Source organism: Serinus canaria, chromosome 2, assembly GCF_022539315.1.
Source record: "Serinus canaria isolate serCan28SL12 chromosome 2, serCan2020, whole genome shotgun sequence".
Classification (NCBI taxonomy): domain Eukaryota; kingdom Metazoa; phylum Chordata; class Aves; order Passeriformes; family Fringillidae; genus Serinus; species Serinus canaria.
The window spans coordinates 124,774,887-124,789,802 of NC_066315.1; the positions used below are offsets into that span (position 1 = coordinate 124,774,887).

The window sequence follows — 14,916 nt, forward strand, 5'->3', positions numbered from 1 at the left end:
TTTTCTATGATTTTACATGGTAGAAAAAACATCTCATTGCTGTTACACTTTGCAAACCTCTCTGAAAACAATGTCAGTGTGGACTTCACAAAGAGAATTAAGATACAGACACATAGACAGAAACCCTAGTACTGCTTCACTTTGTATCCAAGTTTCCACTGTGTCTTAACTTGACCTGGCATTACAAAATTAGTTTTAAGCATGAAAGAAAAATTAACTAAATATCAAGGTGTTTCTGATGCAAGAAAACTGATTCAGAGGAAAAGTTAAGTCTACTCAAAGTCTAAACATAAAATCACTGTCTGGGAGCAAAAGAACAAGCCTACACATAACAGAGGCTCAGGTGTGATCTCTCTGCGACAGGCAATCTAAAAATGAGGACACCAGCAGCCAATTTAAACTTAGCTGTGCCCAAATTCTTCACATATGAAACACCTGCCATATATTTTCCTTCTGAACATACTCTGAAGTCTTAAACAACCTCAAGAACCTGTGGCCAAAAAAACCTCAGGTTCAGGAGCTTGGCTGCAAAGTGCAGAGGCCAACACTTTATATAAACTAGCACTTTAGCAATAATGACAGGACATACCCATGCAGGCAGAGTGAAAGAGAGGGACCCTATGTGCCAACTGCAGTGGAATGTTTACAGAAAGGCTGTGAGGTTGCTGAGCAACAGCCCCTCTCCAAAGTTCCAGCCTTGGCCACGCCCAGCCATGGTGTGACATTACTAAAAAAGTCCCACTTGCAGCCTAGAACTTCGCAATTACAGAATCACGGAACGGTTTGGGTTGGTGGGAACCTTTAAAGATCATTTAATTTCAACCCCTCTGCCATGAGCAGGGATCCCTTTCACTAGACCAAATGGCCCATCCAAGCTGGCCTACAGCAGGGCATCCACAACTTCTTTGGGCAGCCTGTTCCAGTGCCTCACCATCCTCACTCACACTGAAGACATATACAGTGGTATATGTGGTGGTACCTAGGAAAGTCTCAGCCTAAACACATTTATCTCTTGCTTCCAGGAACAATACCTTTTCTGTTGTTAAAAGAAGGAGAAAATCCCTAGCCAATATTATGCACAAAGCCTTGCTAATAGGGCTTATTTGAGAAGCTTTGCAAGATGATGATAAACCCTAGTCACTTTTAAATTTGCCAAACAAAGCATTGATTTGTAGTGGTATAACTACTTTGTCAAGTCTGCAGCTTTGGTGGACCTCAAAATCACGTGTTCTTCAGCTTTTAGCCCAACCCATACTACAGAAAGTATAATGTGAAACTGGTTTCATAGGATTATTTTCCATAAATACAAATGAACGAATTCTGCTATTCGCTTTTAATTCGTTATTAATTCAGTTTCATTTATCTGTTCCACTACTTTTTCCAAGGAATTATGTGACACTGACAAGTCTATAATTTCCTGGTTAATTTCTTTTATTCTGTTTAAATATTAGCATGTTACCTTTCCTTTGCCCTCCTAAAATTTCCCCTGTGTAGCAAGAATTACTGAAAAACGACAGTGACAGTACAACTAACTCTTCAACAGTGCTTCTTAACCTGTAGGATATAACTGCTCATTTAAAAATGTTTTATTTCTTGTTCCAAAGTAAAAATAGTTCCTGAAGCAGATGTAGCTCTTATGCCTCCAAATCAAGCCAGTAAGAATGGGAATGCCTAGGATCTCCATCACTTGAAATAAGCCATAGAGGACAATGACAGGAATAACACCTGTGATACAGAGGAGAACACCACAAGCAAATGCTCTTTGACCTGTTAGTTAAAACACAGTTGTTTCTGGTTTGGCATATGTGAAAACTGAGATGTAGGGAACCTTAGCAATATCCACAGTGCAGCAAACATAAGAGCAGAAGTTGGGAGGTCTGAACAACTCATGGCCTAACAGCTACAGGCAGCTCCTCAGACATCTTCCCCTAGTAACCCAGAGGTTCCAACTGAATATCACCACATCAAAACACGAAAATCCATGTACAGCTGTTCAATGTTAGCTTATCATCTTTTTATTGGAATCACAGTTAACACTAACTATGAAAAGGAAACTAAAACAAATAATTGCTGGGGTTTTTCTTTCTTTGTACAATTTCTGGGGTTTGCCTCAGGAATTTTTTTTTTTTGTAAAGCAGTCAGCACACATGGAATCAACATGATGTATAATTGCAAGTAATTTTTTTTAATAATACCAATAATTTTATTTTACATTGTCTATTTAAGGAGATAAAGGACAAAAAAAAAAAAAAGGCAATGCAGGCCTTGCCTTTATTATTTAGACATTGCCAAATACAAATATTTTGTTAGAAACCTAGAAAAACAGATAAGGAGATTACATACAAAAATGGACCAGTCAGTACAGTATTGATAAAAAAGCATCCACATTCTACCTTTGCTTGTTGTAAGGCTGAAGTTCTGAAACATGCAAGTATGCATAAGCATAAAATAATTAGGAAGTCAAAGACAAAAATAATTTTAAATGTAAATAAATGTCTGATACAGTCTAGTAATAAAAGTCACACTTCCATATAGCACTTTCTGGGATATATTCAAGTAGGAAAGCAGCTGAGACCAACTGAGAAACAAGCTATAATGTTAAAATATTGAATGCTCTTGGCCAGAGTACCTAACATGAGTTATAAATTTGAATTCTATTCCTTTATGCTTACTGCTTGGAAATGTGGAATGAGCCAGCAACAATAAGAAATCTTTATACATTTAATAGTGTATTTGCTTCTTTGTGATTTAGCATTCTGAAACACTCAGGCAAAAGAAAATCTGCATTAAGAGAACATCAGTGACTCATAGTCAGGGGCTGGGTAATACCATATCTGGGATTGCTTTTATAATGTTAATTCAGCTCAGCTGTGTGAGTCCCTTTCCAACAGGGGTCATTTAATGAGAGCATGCTTTTTCAGAAAATCCTGTCTCTCTCAAATCTGGGAATAAGTCAACATTAGTATTGAAGAAGATGCTAAATGTGAGGCAGCCAATCCCTCATTTGCTGTAGAAGAGGAGGAATATGATGTAATGAATCAACTTGCAGAACAGTTGCTGAATTTAGGAATTTGACTGTTGCCCAGAATAATACACATTGGTCTTTTTCTATGGCCATACTGGAATAATTTAAATCTCAATTTTTGAAAATTGCAATTAATTCTGTTTTCCCCATTTTCTATACCAAACTTTAAATCCTCATGCTTGATTTGTGGAATTTTAAAATTTGATAGTGATAATTTAACATTTAGTAGACTGTAAGTCTTAAAGGAATTGCAGCTACCCACAGTTAAGTCAGAAATTGAGCTAAAGGATACCAGCTATTCATCTAAACCAAAGTGACTGTGATAATTTGTCCTATTTTCCTTTTTACAGTATTCTTGGAACTTAGTTCCAGGGGACTAAAGGCAGTCTGAACTTACTAATTACAACAAAAAATCAGCTCCAAGGTACCCTGTCTTAAGAATCCAAAGTTAGTGAGCAATTCTGGTCATACCGCCTTTGTTTCAATCTAAAAGCTGGAATGAAAGGAAATGGAAATCTGTATATAGTGTCTGAGTAGTGTATGTTCACTAATTCCCTGGCTCTTTGCCCTGCTCCTAAGATAAACATCCATACTTGGACTTGAATCTCCATAAATGGTTCTCCATCCAGGTATTTGATGTGAATTGAAGGCTCTCAGAGAACATCACAAAACTGATTTCTTGTGCAACCTACACATCCAGTTAACTTACCTTCAGCAAGCAAAGATGATAGCACTGACACAGCTCATAATAGTCAAGAGAAATTAGTGGTTGTTTGTAAAGTGCCTAGGTGCTGTCATGAGGAACACCACAGAAAAGCCTGTAAGATATCAATGTCTGTCAAGAGCAGCATTTGAGCATAGAGTGAGAAACAAAATGCAAGATCACATGCTGAAATGGGGACAAGATGATAGTGAATTATGTGGCACCATCCATTCATTCCAATAAATGAGCTAAGGGTATATAGAAAGAACAGTTTATGATCTGATAATGCAAGGCCATTGAAAGGTGGCTTTGCAGAGGGGCTTAAGCTTGCATGGACATTTTTAATTCTGACCTATTCTAAATCTTCTCATCTTGTACCTTTATGTGCCACTTCGTAGATTTTTATTCAAACAAAAACTATCTACCTCATATTCCAGAAAGATACATAAAAGCAATTTATTTCGTATTACATTTCATTGGGACTTTTGAGTTCCCTGATTGGTTGGAACTGCTAAATCTCTATATTTGAAGTTTGTATCATTAACAAATACATGCTCTAATTACACAAAAATACCCTGATATATGTTGTCAGTGGCTACCCAACTCATTAGGGAATTAAATAGATAGCTGACAAACTGACAAGTAATTACATGGAAATAACACACCCAACTAAGCAATTTCCCCCTGATGCTTGCTTTTCCTAATCATCTGGTGTACAACACAGGATCATTGTTACATAAACTTTTTTTCCTTACAACTTCCACTTTTCTTTTACATATTAAAAAATAGATTAAAATTTAAATAAATTACTTGAAAGTTCAGTCGAAAATCTTTGGCACTGCCACACTTGTATTTACCAATCACTGATGGATGCCTTAATCACAGTAAAATAACTTCTTCCATTTACAATTCAGTCCTTAAAATATAACACCTCTACAATGTTGATGAATCTCATGATGTTTTGAATTTAAACAGCAAGAGAAATGTTTTTCCAATAGCACTATAAAGTGAAATTAAACATTGATTCCTTTCTTGCATTCAGCAGGAACCAGTCTCCAGCTCAGCTGTACACTGTCCACTTGTATGACCTTTTCTTCATACAGCTTGTTAAAAGGTATAATTTTTTCTTCAAATTTTCATTCTTTGTGCATTATCACCTTGAGAAAAGCTACTTGTTACATATATTTGTTTTAATTTGGGGGCTCATTCCAGAGCAAAGTCAAATCCTCTTAAACCTTCAGCTGATTCCTGGTTTTATTGATGGCCACCCTAGATTTTGGGTAGCTATGAAGAATTCTTTATCTGTCACTCCAGTTTCTAAAATTGTTATACATCAGTGAATCGAATATTGTAGTAAGATTTTTCCATTCCACTGTGTTACAATACAGTGCCCTGTAAGACAGTTTCACCAATACAATATCCATCAAACCAGAGATCATGGTGTAGAGTGATGTTCAGCTGGGGCCATCTGCTGGTTGTGCTGATGATCTTTCATTGCCAGATCTGGAAAATCACTTTATATTTGTAATTCTATTGCAATTATAAAAATAGCAGCATATATTAATAATCACCTACATACATGATGGCTTGTAGGTACTTTTTATTTATTTTTAGGATTAAATATTCTGTGAACTTTATATGGCCCAATTATGAGAAGAAAAAGAATGATTCTTACTTTCATAAACAAAATAAAAATGGAGGGGAGGAGGCTTAAAAAAGCTCTTACTTCTCAATAACACCAAAAAGAAAGCAAGGAATAAAGTAATATTAATGCTAAGATGTAAATGATTTAGTAAAGGAATCTACATCTCTTAAGCTTTTATTTCTGTGATGAAAAGGATAAATAATTTTTATTGTCTTACTTGATGCATTGTAAGATTTCACCTTGAATTTGTATGTGTTGTTCTAAAATAGCTAAGATGCACCATGCCCAATTTTCTTGCTATTTAAAAAGATCAGTCAACTTTATGATAGTCTTCAAAGGCTTTTATTAAAAAAAAAATGCCAAAAAAGTAGCAGATGAAAAAAATATAAAGTCTTTAAAACCAGAAGTTCTACTCAGTGAGCTACTGCAAACTAAGAATAATCCAGACAATTCAAGTTCAAAGTGTGAGTGTATTTGTATAATTATGCTATTATGTATTTATTCACTTATTGTATGATAATACTAATAATTATTTGTGCTTGTGTCATCGAGTCTTATTTCTATTATTGCAAGACTCTATGCAACTTTTAACTTTCTCTATGCAGAAGAGAGCATTTTACAGATTTTGCAGGTTTAAGAGAGATCCTTTGCACCTATTAAATTAGCATACATATATATTTATGTATTTATACAAACAAAACCAAACATATACATATTAACTTATTATGCTAATGCCATGGTTTATTTGATGAGGAGGTGTTTGGTCATAGGTTGGACTTGATGGTGTCAAAGGTCTTTTCCAACCTAGTTCATTCTGTGATTCTGTGCCTATACATAAATATATGTGCATATTTGCAATATATGTGTATACATCTATATATGTATATGTATGCATGCACACCTATGTATCACACCAACATCTAAATTGCACTGTTTATAGTCTCAGTTAAACAAAATCCTCTGCTGGCTCTTAGCAGTACTGAGATTAAATATCTGCCATTATTCACATTTGCCCTCAGCAGGTCCATCAGCAGGACAGACTTCTAACAGGAGCTGTAAGTGGCAAGTAATTTTATCAAGAAATGCAAAATGCAATTTAAAATGTATAAAAGGCAGATAAATAATAAGACTTCCAAGCATAAACAGGAAAGCATAAACATATTGCATGTTTGGAGACCAGACAATGGGAGCTAGAACTAGGAAGAAAGACATAGCCACCATCATAAATGGAACTGGTAAAAACACCTGTAAGAGAAAGAAAAAAAAAAATGGGTTAGGAAATAAACAAATCAATTGTGACTTTTCTGCCTCATTCATTAGAGTAACAATTTGTGCTTTGCCACAGTAGAGTACCATTTCTCATGCTGCTATAAATTCACCCAGGACAAGAGCCATCTGACTCAAATTGCCTATAAGAGAAGTATCTTTTAAAAAATATTTGTTTAGGCTTCTTCTTTTGTCAAGGGGAAGAGACAGGCAGTACTGGAAATCCATTTGCTCACATATGATATTGTGGGTTATAAGACACTATAAGACACTCAGGGCTGGGTGCCTGGAAGCCTTCACAATGAGCATACACTTCTAACCCAGCTCTCTGACTGCTAGAGTAAGAGGAAATTCAACCTATCCTTAATGCCTGTTATTGTGTCAGGGAAAATGGGAGCAGAACAAAGTTCAATGAACTGAATGGCAATGGGCCTATACTGTTCAGTGCTCCACACTGGTATGGTTCCACATTGTTTGCACATCTCCCCCATTCTGCAAAGAACTATCTCATGTGTACAAGTTCTCTGGGGCAGAGACCATCTGTTTGTATATCTTTATATAGTGAAGCAAAATTTTCAAATAAGGCTCTAAGCAGTGAGATTATATTTGTATTTTTGTGACTCTCCACTTTGCATTTGCACTTCTATAACTTTTGCATGCAATCCAGGACTCAAAAAAAATTTATAAAAATATTTTAACTTAGATCCATTTACTTTGTATGGTCGATGTAGATGAGGTTCCCGGTATCGAAGTACAATCAGGCTTGCACAAGTCAATCCAGTCATAAGCCAGGCAGAAAATCCAAAGTAATTTGTTAACATAATAAGGTCGGAGGGGATGATAAAAATGGATGCAATGGTGGTTGAAAAAATCATGGCTGGTGCTGGCGTATAGGAGTGGACATTAAGCATGGATATTAAAAGAGGTAAATGTCCTGACTGACTTCCAGCATAGCTTAATCGTCCCAGTGTGAACATGCTGCAGTTGAGGGCACCAAATATTGAGACAGCAACAGAGAGAGGAATGATCCAGGACACAGAGGGGATCACTCGATCAGCCCAAGTGACTGCCACAGCAACTGCAAGAAAGCAAAGAATTAGTGTAGTACAAATACCATGTTCTGAATAACTGACAGACTCAACAGGAACAAAACTTAAAATACAAGAAGCACCTATTATTTACCAGCAGTGCCTGCTTTTTCGTTGCAGTAGTCAAACACTAATCCAATGTTAAGGGCATTTCATTCAGGAGCTAAACATTTCCTGGGAAGATGACAGCAAGCAGCAGTGCTGCCTGTCAGAGCAAGCCAGGGAAACCTGCTGGGGCCAATACCACAGTCATGGACTGCCCATCAGGAGTGAGCCACATCTCATGTCGTGCATCACAAACACACACACACCTGGGCAAGAAGAGAAAATTAACTCCTTGGTCCCTGGCATGACCACGGTGGTGACCTAATCTGCTGTTACAGGAAACTGACAACAGGAGAACATCTATGTTCAGAGATGAATCAACAAATGTGCTATTAGTGAGATTTTGCTTTGGGTGGAACTGGGAAATGTGAAAGATTGTTTCTAAACAAGAGCTATTCAATATTGCTTGGAAATTAGCTATACCTGATATTGTAGTGAGGACAATATTTAGTGGGTCAGTAACCAAATGCCATGAGGAACAGAGTTCTTGCAGTGTCCTCTGCAGCATAGGAAGTAATTAGAGATGGGGAAAACAGTGCCCCCCACCTCAAAAACAAAAAAAAAGAAAAAAGAGTAGTGAAGGAACAAGAAATGTTTGAAAAAGTGCTATAATTTTAAGGTTATCTTCTCAGCTGGCATAAATAAACACAGTTCCCCTGGAATGCATGGAGCTGGTCATGCCAGCTGGCAGCTGCTACTCATGGATAGTCTGGTATTTGCTGCCTCCTCCATTGTAGCATACAAATGATCCATCTCTCCCAGCAGACAGCCTGACACTGGCTGAGCGATAATATGAGATTACTGAGTGACAGGTACAACGTTCTCATTTATATTAGTGAGCTTTATTCATAGGAAAAAAAAAAAAAGATTGATCCATCCAAATGAGGGATAGTTTTTGTCAGGCCTGTAGGCAAGGTCTGACAGCTCAGTGTCATTACAGTGGGATTTAAAATGTGCTGCTTGGATAATCAAGGAGAAATACAGTTCCCTTTGGAGCTTTACATGGCCAGCTTACTGGCACAGGATCTGAAACAGGGTTTATACACACTGAATTTTGCATAGGCTCTTCTGAGAAGTCACAGTATATATCATGAATAATACACACCCAAAATGGCTACATTTTTGTGTCCATAGACTTTTCTATACTCCTGAACATGTTAGACTTGTCCACCTCCTAAAGAGTAATGGCTTTAGTCTAAGACTCAATGAGATAGAGAAAGAAGGAGGAGGAGATAGGATTAAAACTATAGGAAAGCAAAGATCATCTCTATACTTAGAGACTTTCACCTTATTTTCCAGGTTTTAATACACTTCTGGTTTATTTTCAGACAGTGTAGGAAAAAGCCAACAATTTCAAAAATCTGCCTGCATTCATCCCATTTGTGTCATACAGTAAAAGAAGAATTCTCTGTTAAAAGAAAATAAACCCAAATTTCTGGACTGTGAAGTTAGATGAGCAGAAGTAACCTAGGGCATTGACAGCAGATGGATATGTCAATGGGCCAGCTCTTTTTAATTAGAAAAATATGAAATACATACCTGAGGAGACAATTTCCTTAGGTGTGAGGACAGTCAGATATGAGATGTTCACTAGTAAATAAAAAACAATTACTGCAGGAACAGCAGTCATCACAGTTAAGGGGATATTTCTGCTGGGGCGTTTCATCTCCTCTGAAAAATACAATTTAAAACAACAAATGATGCATGCAGTGTAGCTTCTGCAAGTGTTTTTCAGTGGTGAAGCTGTGCAGAGTTTGACAAGACTGATGCCAAAGTCCTGCCCCAATCACTAATCATGGCTGCTAAATTCTCTGCTTGTGAAGTCCTACAGTGGTTCTCAAACAGGGCAATATCAAAGATTCTCAAACAATATTTTTTTACTTAGCTATTTTTAACTATTTTGGAAGGAGGGCTGGATGAAGAGCTGATTGATTCACAAAATGAGAAAATGAGTGATAATTTCCCTTTGATTTGATTAATCACATATTTGACTTACATTAGAAAAGTGATTTGGTAGAAAATTTTCAAGTAGCCTTACTTGAAAATCATTAGCTTAAACATTAAACTCTTAAGTCACATTATTTATTCTTACGTCACCTCATGAATCCTGATCTGAAACTTATTGAGCATATTTGCCTATTCCTACTCAAAACCTTTCTCTTTGCTTTTTATATAAGAATTAACAGAAAAGACCAAAGGTATACACACAAGAGCAATAATGCAGTGGTTTTAAAGGGAGGCCATTCCCTGATGGATTCTGATGATTTTTATCTTTTCCAGGGCAAAGATGGTGTAGGAAAACTGTTTAGTGCTAAGCCTGAGAGCTTAGAAGTACTCTTACCAAACAAGAAAAAAAACAAATTTTGCAGGTGTATAACTCAGGCACTGTCACACATTCCTGGGCATGTCATAGTCCCAGCAAAAGATGGAGCTGGTTTCCAGAAGTTTAATCTCAATCGCCATCATCTCAATCAAAAAGGTTCTTTTTCATTTCTTTCACTCCTTCCTCTTGTTCCCTCACTCCTTCCCACTTCCCTCAGCATTTACAGACAATTTCCTGAGTATTACCAGCAAATAGTTGATAAGAGGGAAGAAATGAATAGTCAGATGTGCAGCTTATTTAAACTCCTTTTAAGAGACAGAAATCCATTTCCTCTTTCACATTTGATTTCTATCTCCTGCTCAGGACATCAGCCTTGAGCCATGATCCCTGTACTGACTGTAGTGCACAGAGACAAGACTGAAGGACCACAACAGTGGAATTTAGATACCATCAGAGAATTTGGAATTTCAGATATAACAAATTCACTCAGTAATTTTGAGCTTGGAAGAGGATAATCGCCAAAACTGCCAATTTAAATTTATCTTTCCATTTGTTTTGTTACTTATTGCAGTCTTGCCAGCCAGCTGGCACCCGATCCATCAGCTGAAGTTCACACAAATAAAGTTATTGTTGAAGCACAGGGAAACTCAGTTCAGTTCAGAAGTATTGCATAGGTTACATCTGTCTCAACAGCTGTGCTGCCCAGTGTATGGCATTTATTAGTACTGCTAACTTATCAGAATAAATCAGTATTTTACCAGAAGTCTGGTATTTTCTCAGGCTTACAAAGCCAAGTACTTGTCTTAAATGAATACCTAAGGTTTCAAAACCATACTTTCCTGATTTATATATATATATATTTTTAATTGCAGCCTATTTTTAAAGCTGGAGTACGTGGATTATAAAGACAACAGTCAGGTTTTTAAACATTAACCAAGTTTTCACACTATCCTCACCACTGAACTTTGTGGTATGCATTTAGCACATTCCGTTTATTTAATATTTTACGTGACAGAGGTCAATGGATACAAATGGTTAAAGATATAACAGCAATATCCACTTGCTTACAATGTAATTCCATGAATCTGATTTTACTATAAAACTCTATTGATTTAACTTGTGATGTGAATACCTAACATTATGAACATCATCTCTGTAGCTTTCAGGAAAAAATGCTCATTTATTACTGCCACTTGTCAGCAGATACAGAATAGGGAAGTAAACAGATAGTCAAAAATCTTTTGAATGTTAAAATTGAGTAAAAATTCTGGGAAAAAATCTATGCCACCTTCCACAGACCTCTCTTTACCCTCTATTGGACTTCAAAAGTCTATCTTCCCAGGAAAATATATCCCATAAAATTACTGCATTCTAACAAAACTCAAAATTAATTTGACCATGTTCAAACCAGCTGCATAACCTCAGATAAGGCACAGACATTTAAATAGAAATTACCTATGCACACGTAGTTTGGCATGGATAACTTGATACTTTCCTAAAAATACACTGACATGGATGCTGGGAAAGACAAAATGCAAATATTTCAGGTATGAAAAATTCTGCTTATGCTTGAGACTTAAAATTAACTATTATTATTTCTCTTGTAATTTCATAAAAATGTCAGCTTGGTTCTGCACAAAAAGCTGGAATTTTCCCTAGAGAGGAACGACGCCTCTTCTACCAGTCCCACCAAACACTCATGTAAAATTAGAAGGACCCTGTGGTCTTGAAGCAGAGACAAGTTCTCCCAAAACAACCTGAGGAACACAAGAATGAGAAGCGCAGAACTAAATCTAAAGAAGAGGAGTGGAATACCTGCCATGTAGTTGAGGGACCACCAGCCGCCGTACGCGTACAGCCCCTGGAAGAAGGCTTCAGCAACCTGAGAGGCGTTGGGGATCTCTGAGCTGAACATGTCCTCAAACCTGGCCAGACTCTCCTTTTGCCTGGTAACAAGGAGAACTATGCCACCGACAGCAATCACAGACAAGGCCATCATCTTCAGCAGAGTGAAAACTGTCTGCACCCACGCAGACATTTTGACGCTAAGGCCATTCAAAATCCCCAGGGACCAGAGAACGGCCAAGGCCAAGCACTTCTTCAGCACATCTGGTGCAGGACAAATGCCATAGAAAGGCTGTGTGGCATATTCAGCAAACAGCAAGGCTCGAGCAGCATTTGATGCTGGCTTGGTGAACGTTGATGTCCAGATAAACACGAAGGCGGGTAGGGATCCAAGGCCTCTTTTAATGTGGCTGTATTCTCCTCCAGAGAAGGGCAGAGCCGCTCCCAGCTCTGCATAGCAGAGGGCACCCATCAGAGAAACCAGCCCAGATGCGGTCCAGATCGTTAGTGCAACGCCAACATTGAGTAAGGAATGTTTTAACACCCCTGTGGGAGACACGAAGATCCCTGCTCCAACAATTGAGCCTATAATAAAACTTACCCCGTCAAAATAACCTATATTTCTTTTGAGTTGCATCTTGGCTTTTCCTTTTCTTTGCTCATCTTTGAGGTCATTGTTTTCTTCTTTACTCATTTTTTTCACGTTTTTTTTTCCCACAGCAGATTTCACTTTGTTGTTAGCAGTGTGTCATAGCCCTACTTGCTAGTGAAATGTTATGGGAAGCCTGGCTTAATCATTCAGAAAAGAGAGCATACTTTGGGTTTTGATGTCTCCTGCGTGAAGATAATTAACCAAATACTTCAAGAAACACTGGCAAATCATGTACATGTTGGTTTAATATGTACTTCAAAAATTATTAAGGTTGGCAGGTATTTTTAAAGAAAACAACATTAAAATTAATGCATAGTAAATGCTCATTTCTCAGATAATTTTCATCAACAGATTTCATTTTGTTTTATGTACATCTTCAAAGACAACCACAGATGTGAGTAAACATGACTTCTACGTCAACCCTAGGGAAAGAGGAAGGATATGGCAACATGAGGAAAGAAATCAACCTTCCATATATTATTGACAGTGACATAGACATTAGATGAACAGCCTGCCACTATTTTTCCACCATCTATACAGAAAATGAACAGTAATAACCGATGATCACCAGTATGCTTTGCCAAAATCTCATCAGTCACTGGGTATACTGGAGCTTGTTTATACTTCACTCATTAAACACTGCCCTAGAAAGAAAACTACCAGTTTTATTCCCAGTTTTTATCTGAGCATTCATTGTTAGACTAGTACTCAAGCATGTCCTAAGATGGCATTAGTCTTCAGAGACTGCTGTGAGAGGGAAAGAAACTGTATCATAATTTTCATTTCTGCACAGGAGCTGTGGAACAGAAAGAGGAAGGTTGGAAGTTCCCACCGGTGTGGCATGTGTCTTATAAGGTGTGGCTGCTGATTTTTCTACACACTTACCAATCTGTTGTATATTTTGTATTAGGAGCTTCTCTTCAATCAGATGTGGAGATAGCATAAACAAATTACTTTTGTACCAAAAATGCAATTTTTTTAAAAAAAAACTGTCAAGAAAAATGGGCAGAAAGCAGAAAGAAGAAAACTAACTGAAAAGAAGCTCAGCATGGACCTTGTGAGTTGGGTAAGTGCCCAAACTCACAACTGTGAAGTTCTTACTTTTTGTCAGTCAAGTTGCAGAACCAGTTTTGTCCTGCAGGTCAAAGCTCAGAAGTGCAGTGAACAAAACTCATGCTTTTACAGAGGCCAACTTGAAAGACACAGTGGTTCACACCAGTCTTGAACAGCAGGATTCCCACTCAAATACAAAATAAATTAATCTGAAAATTAATTTATATAATATGCCATCAAGTAAGAAACCTTTGGCTAAAACAGGCACGTGCACAGACTGTTCTTTTGTTTCAATGACCTCAAGTGGGTTTCCTTCACCACACAGAAGCTTTGCAGCATGGTCAGTGGCAGAATCTACAGCCCCAGAGCAGCCTCTAATCACAAGAAAATTCTTCCATTTTCTCCAAATCCCTGCAGTACTCTTTACTTTCACCTTACAGACTACAAAAATTGTAGTTCTACAAGAAGCACACATCTACTTACTAAAACTGGAATACATTTTAAATTGCATTTATTAATTTCATAAATTGTAGTATGCATTTATGAATTTACAATGCATTATTAAAATTAATAATAATTAAAATATTAATTACCTAGTATTCATGATTGGGAAATTCAGCATGCCATATGTTTTACATGGTTAAAATAAGTAATTTCTTGTTTTATTTTCCGAGTCCCCTTCTCTGTGAATGCACACATATTATTTGATATCCAGCAATCTTCCAACTCCCTGTATTCTGCCATGTACAGCTGGATTTGGATCACTACCTTAGAACACATCATTGTTACACTCAATGGAATCCTAAAGTACAGATGCAACTTTTTTCACTGATCATCCTAGCATGTGATTTCTAGTACAAAAAAGGCATTCACAGAATCTCCCAAACAGCATACTATACTAGTAAGGATTTTTTACTTCTGACAAAGCTGCCTAATCTCAGAAAACCTCACTGACATGAGCCCTTGGTGGTTGGGAACGGGATCAGGCTCCCCAGGTAGGTGGTCACAGTTCCAGGCCTGAGAGTTGCACGGTGCTCTCAGGCACACGGTGCGCCTCCTGGGGATGGCCATCCATGATCCCTGTGTGTTCCTTCCGTCTCAGGATATTCTGTGATTCTGTGACACTCTTAACACCGGGTGAGTTCTAAAAGACACCACAGTCTCCCGCGCGCCCCCTCCAGAAGAGAGCAAAGCCGTCCGGTCTCTAAACC

The 14,916-nt window shown here is 37.5% G+C and overlaps 1 protein-coding gene across 1 annotated transcript; it reads right to left on the reverse strand.

Moving 5' to 3' along the window:
* Positions 1 to 6,372: 6,372 nt before the first annotated feature.
* Positions 6,373 to 12,694, reverse strand: SLC7A13 (solute carrier family 7 member 13). Its single transcript, XM_009086474.3, has 4 exons — positions 11,971 to 12,694; positions 9,372 to 9,503; positions 7,353 to 7,717; positions 6,373 to 6,618 (listed from the first exon to the last, which is right to left on the reverse strand). Exons 1-4 carry the CDS (start codon positions 12,692 to 12,694, stop codon positions 6,373 to 6,375), a joined length of 1,467 nt encoding a protein of 488 aa, XP_009084722.1.
* Positions 12,695 to 14,916: the final 2,222 nt, after the last annotated feature.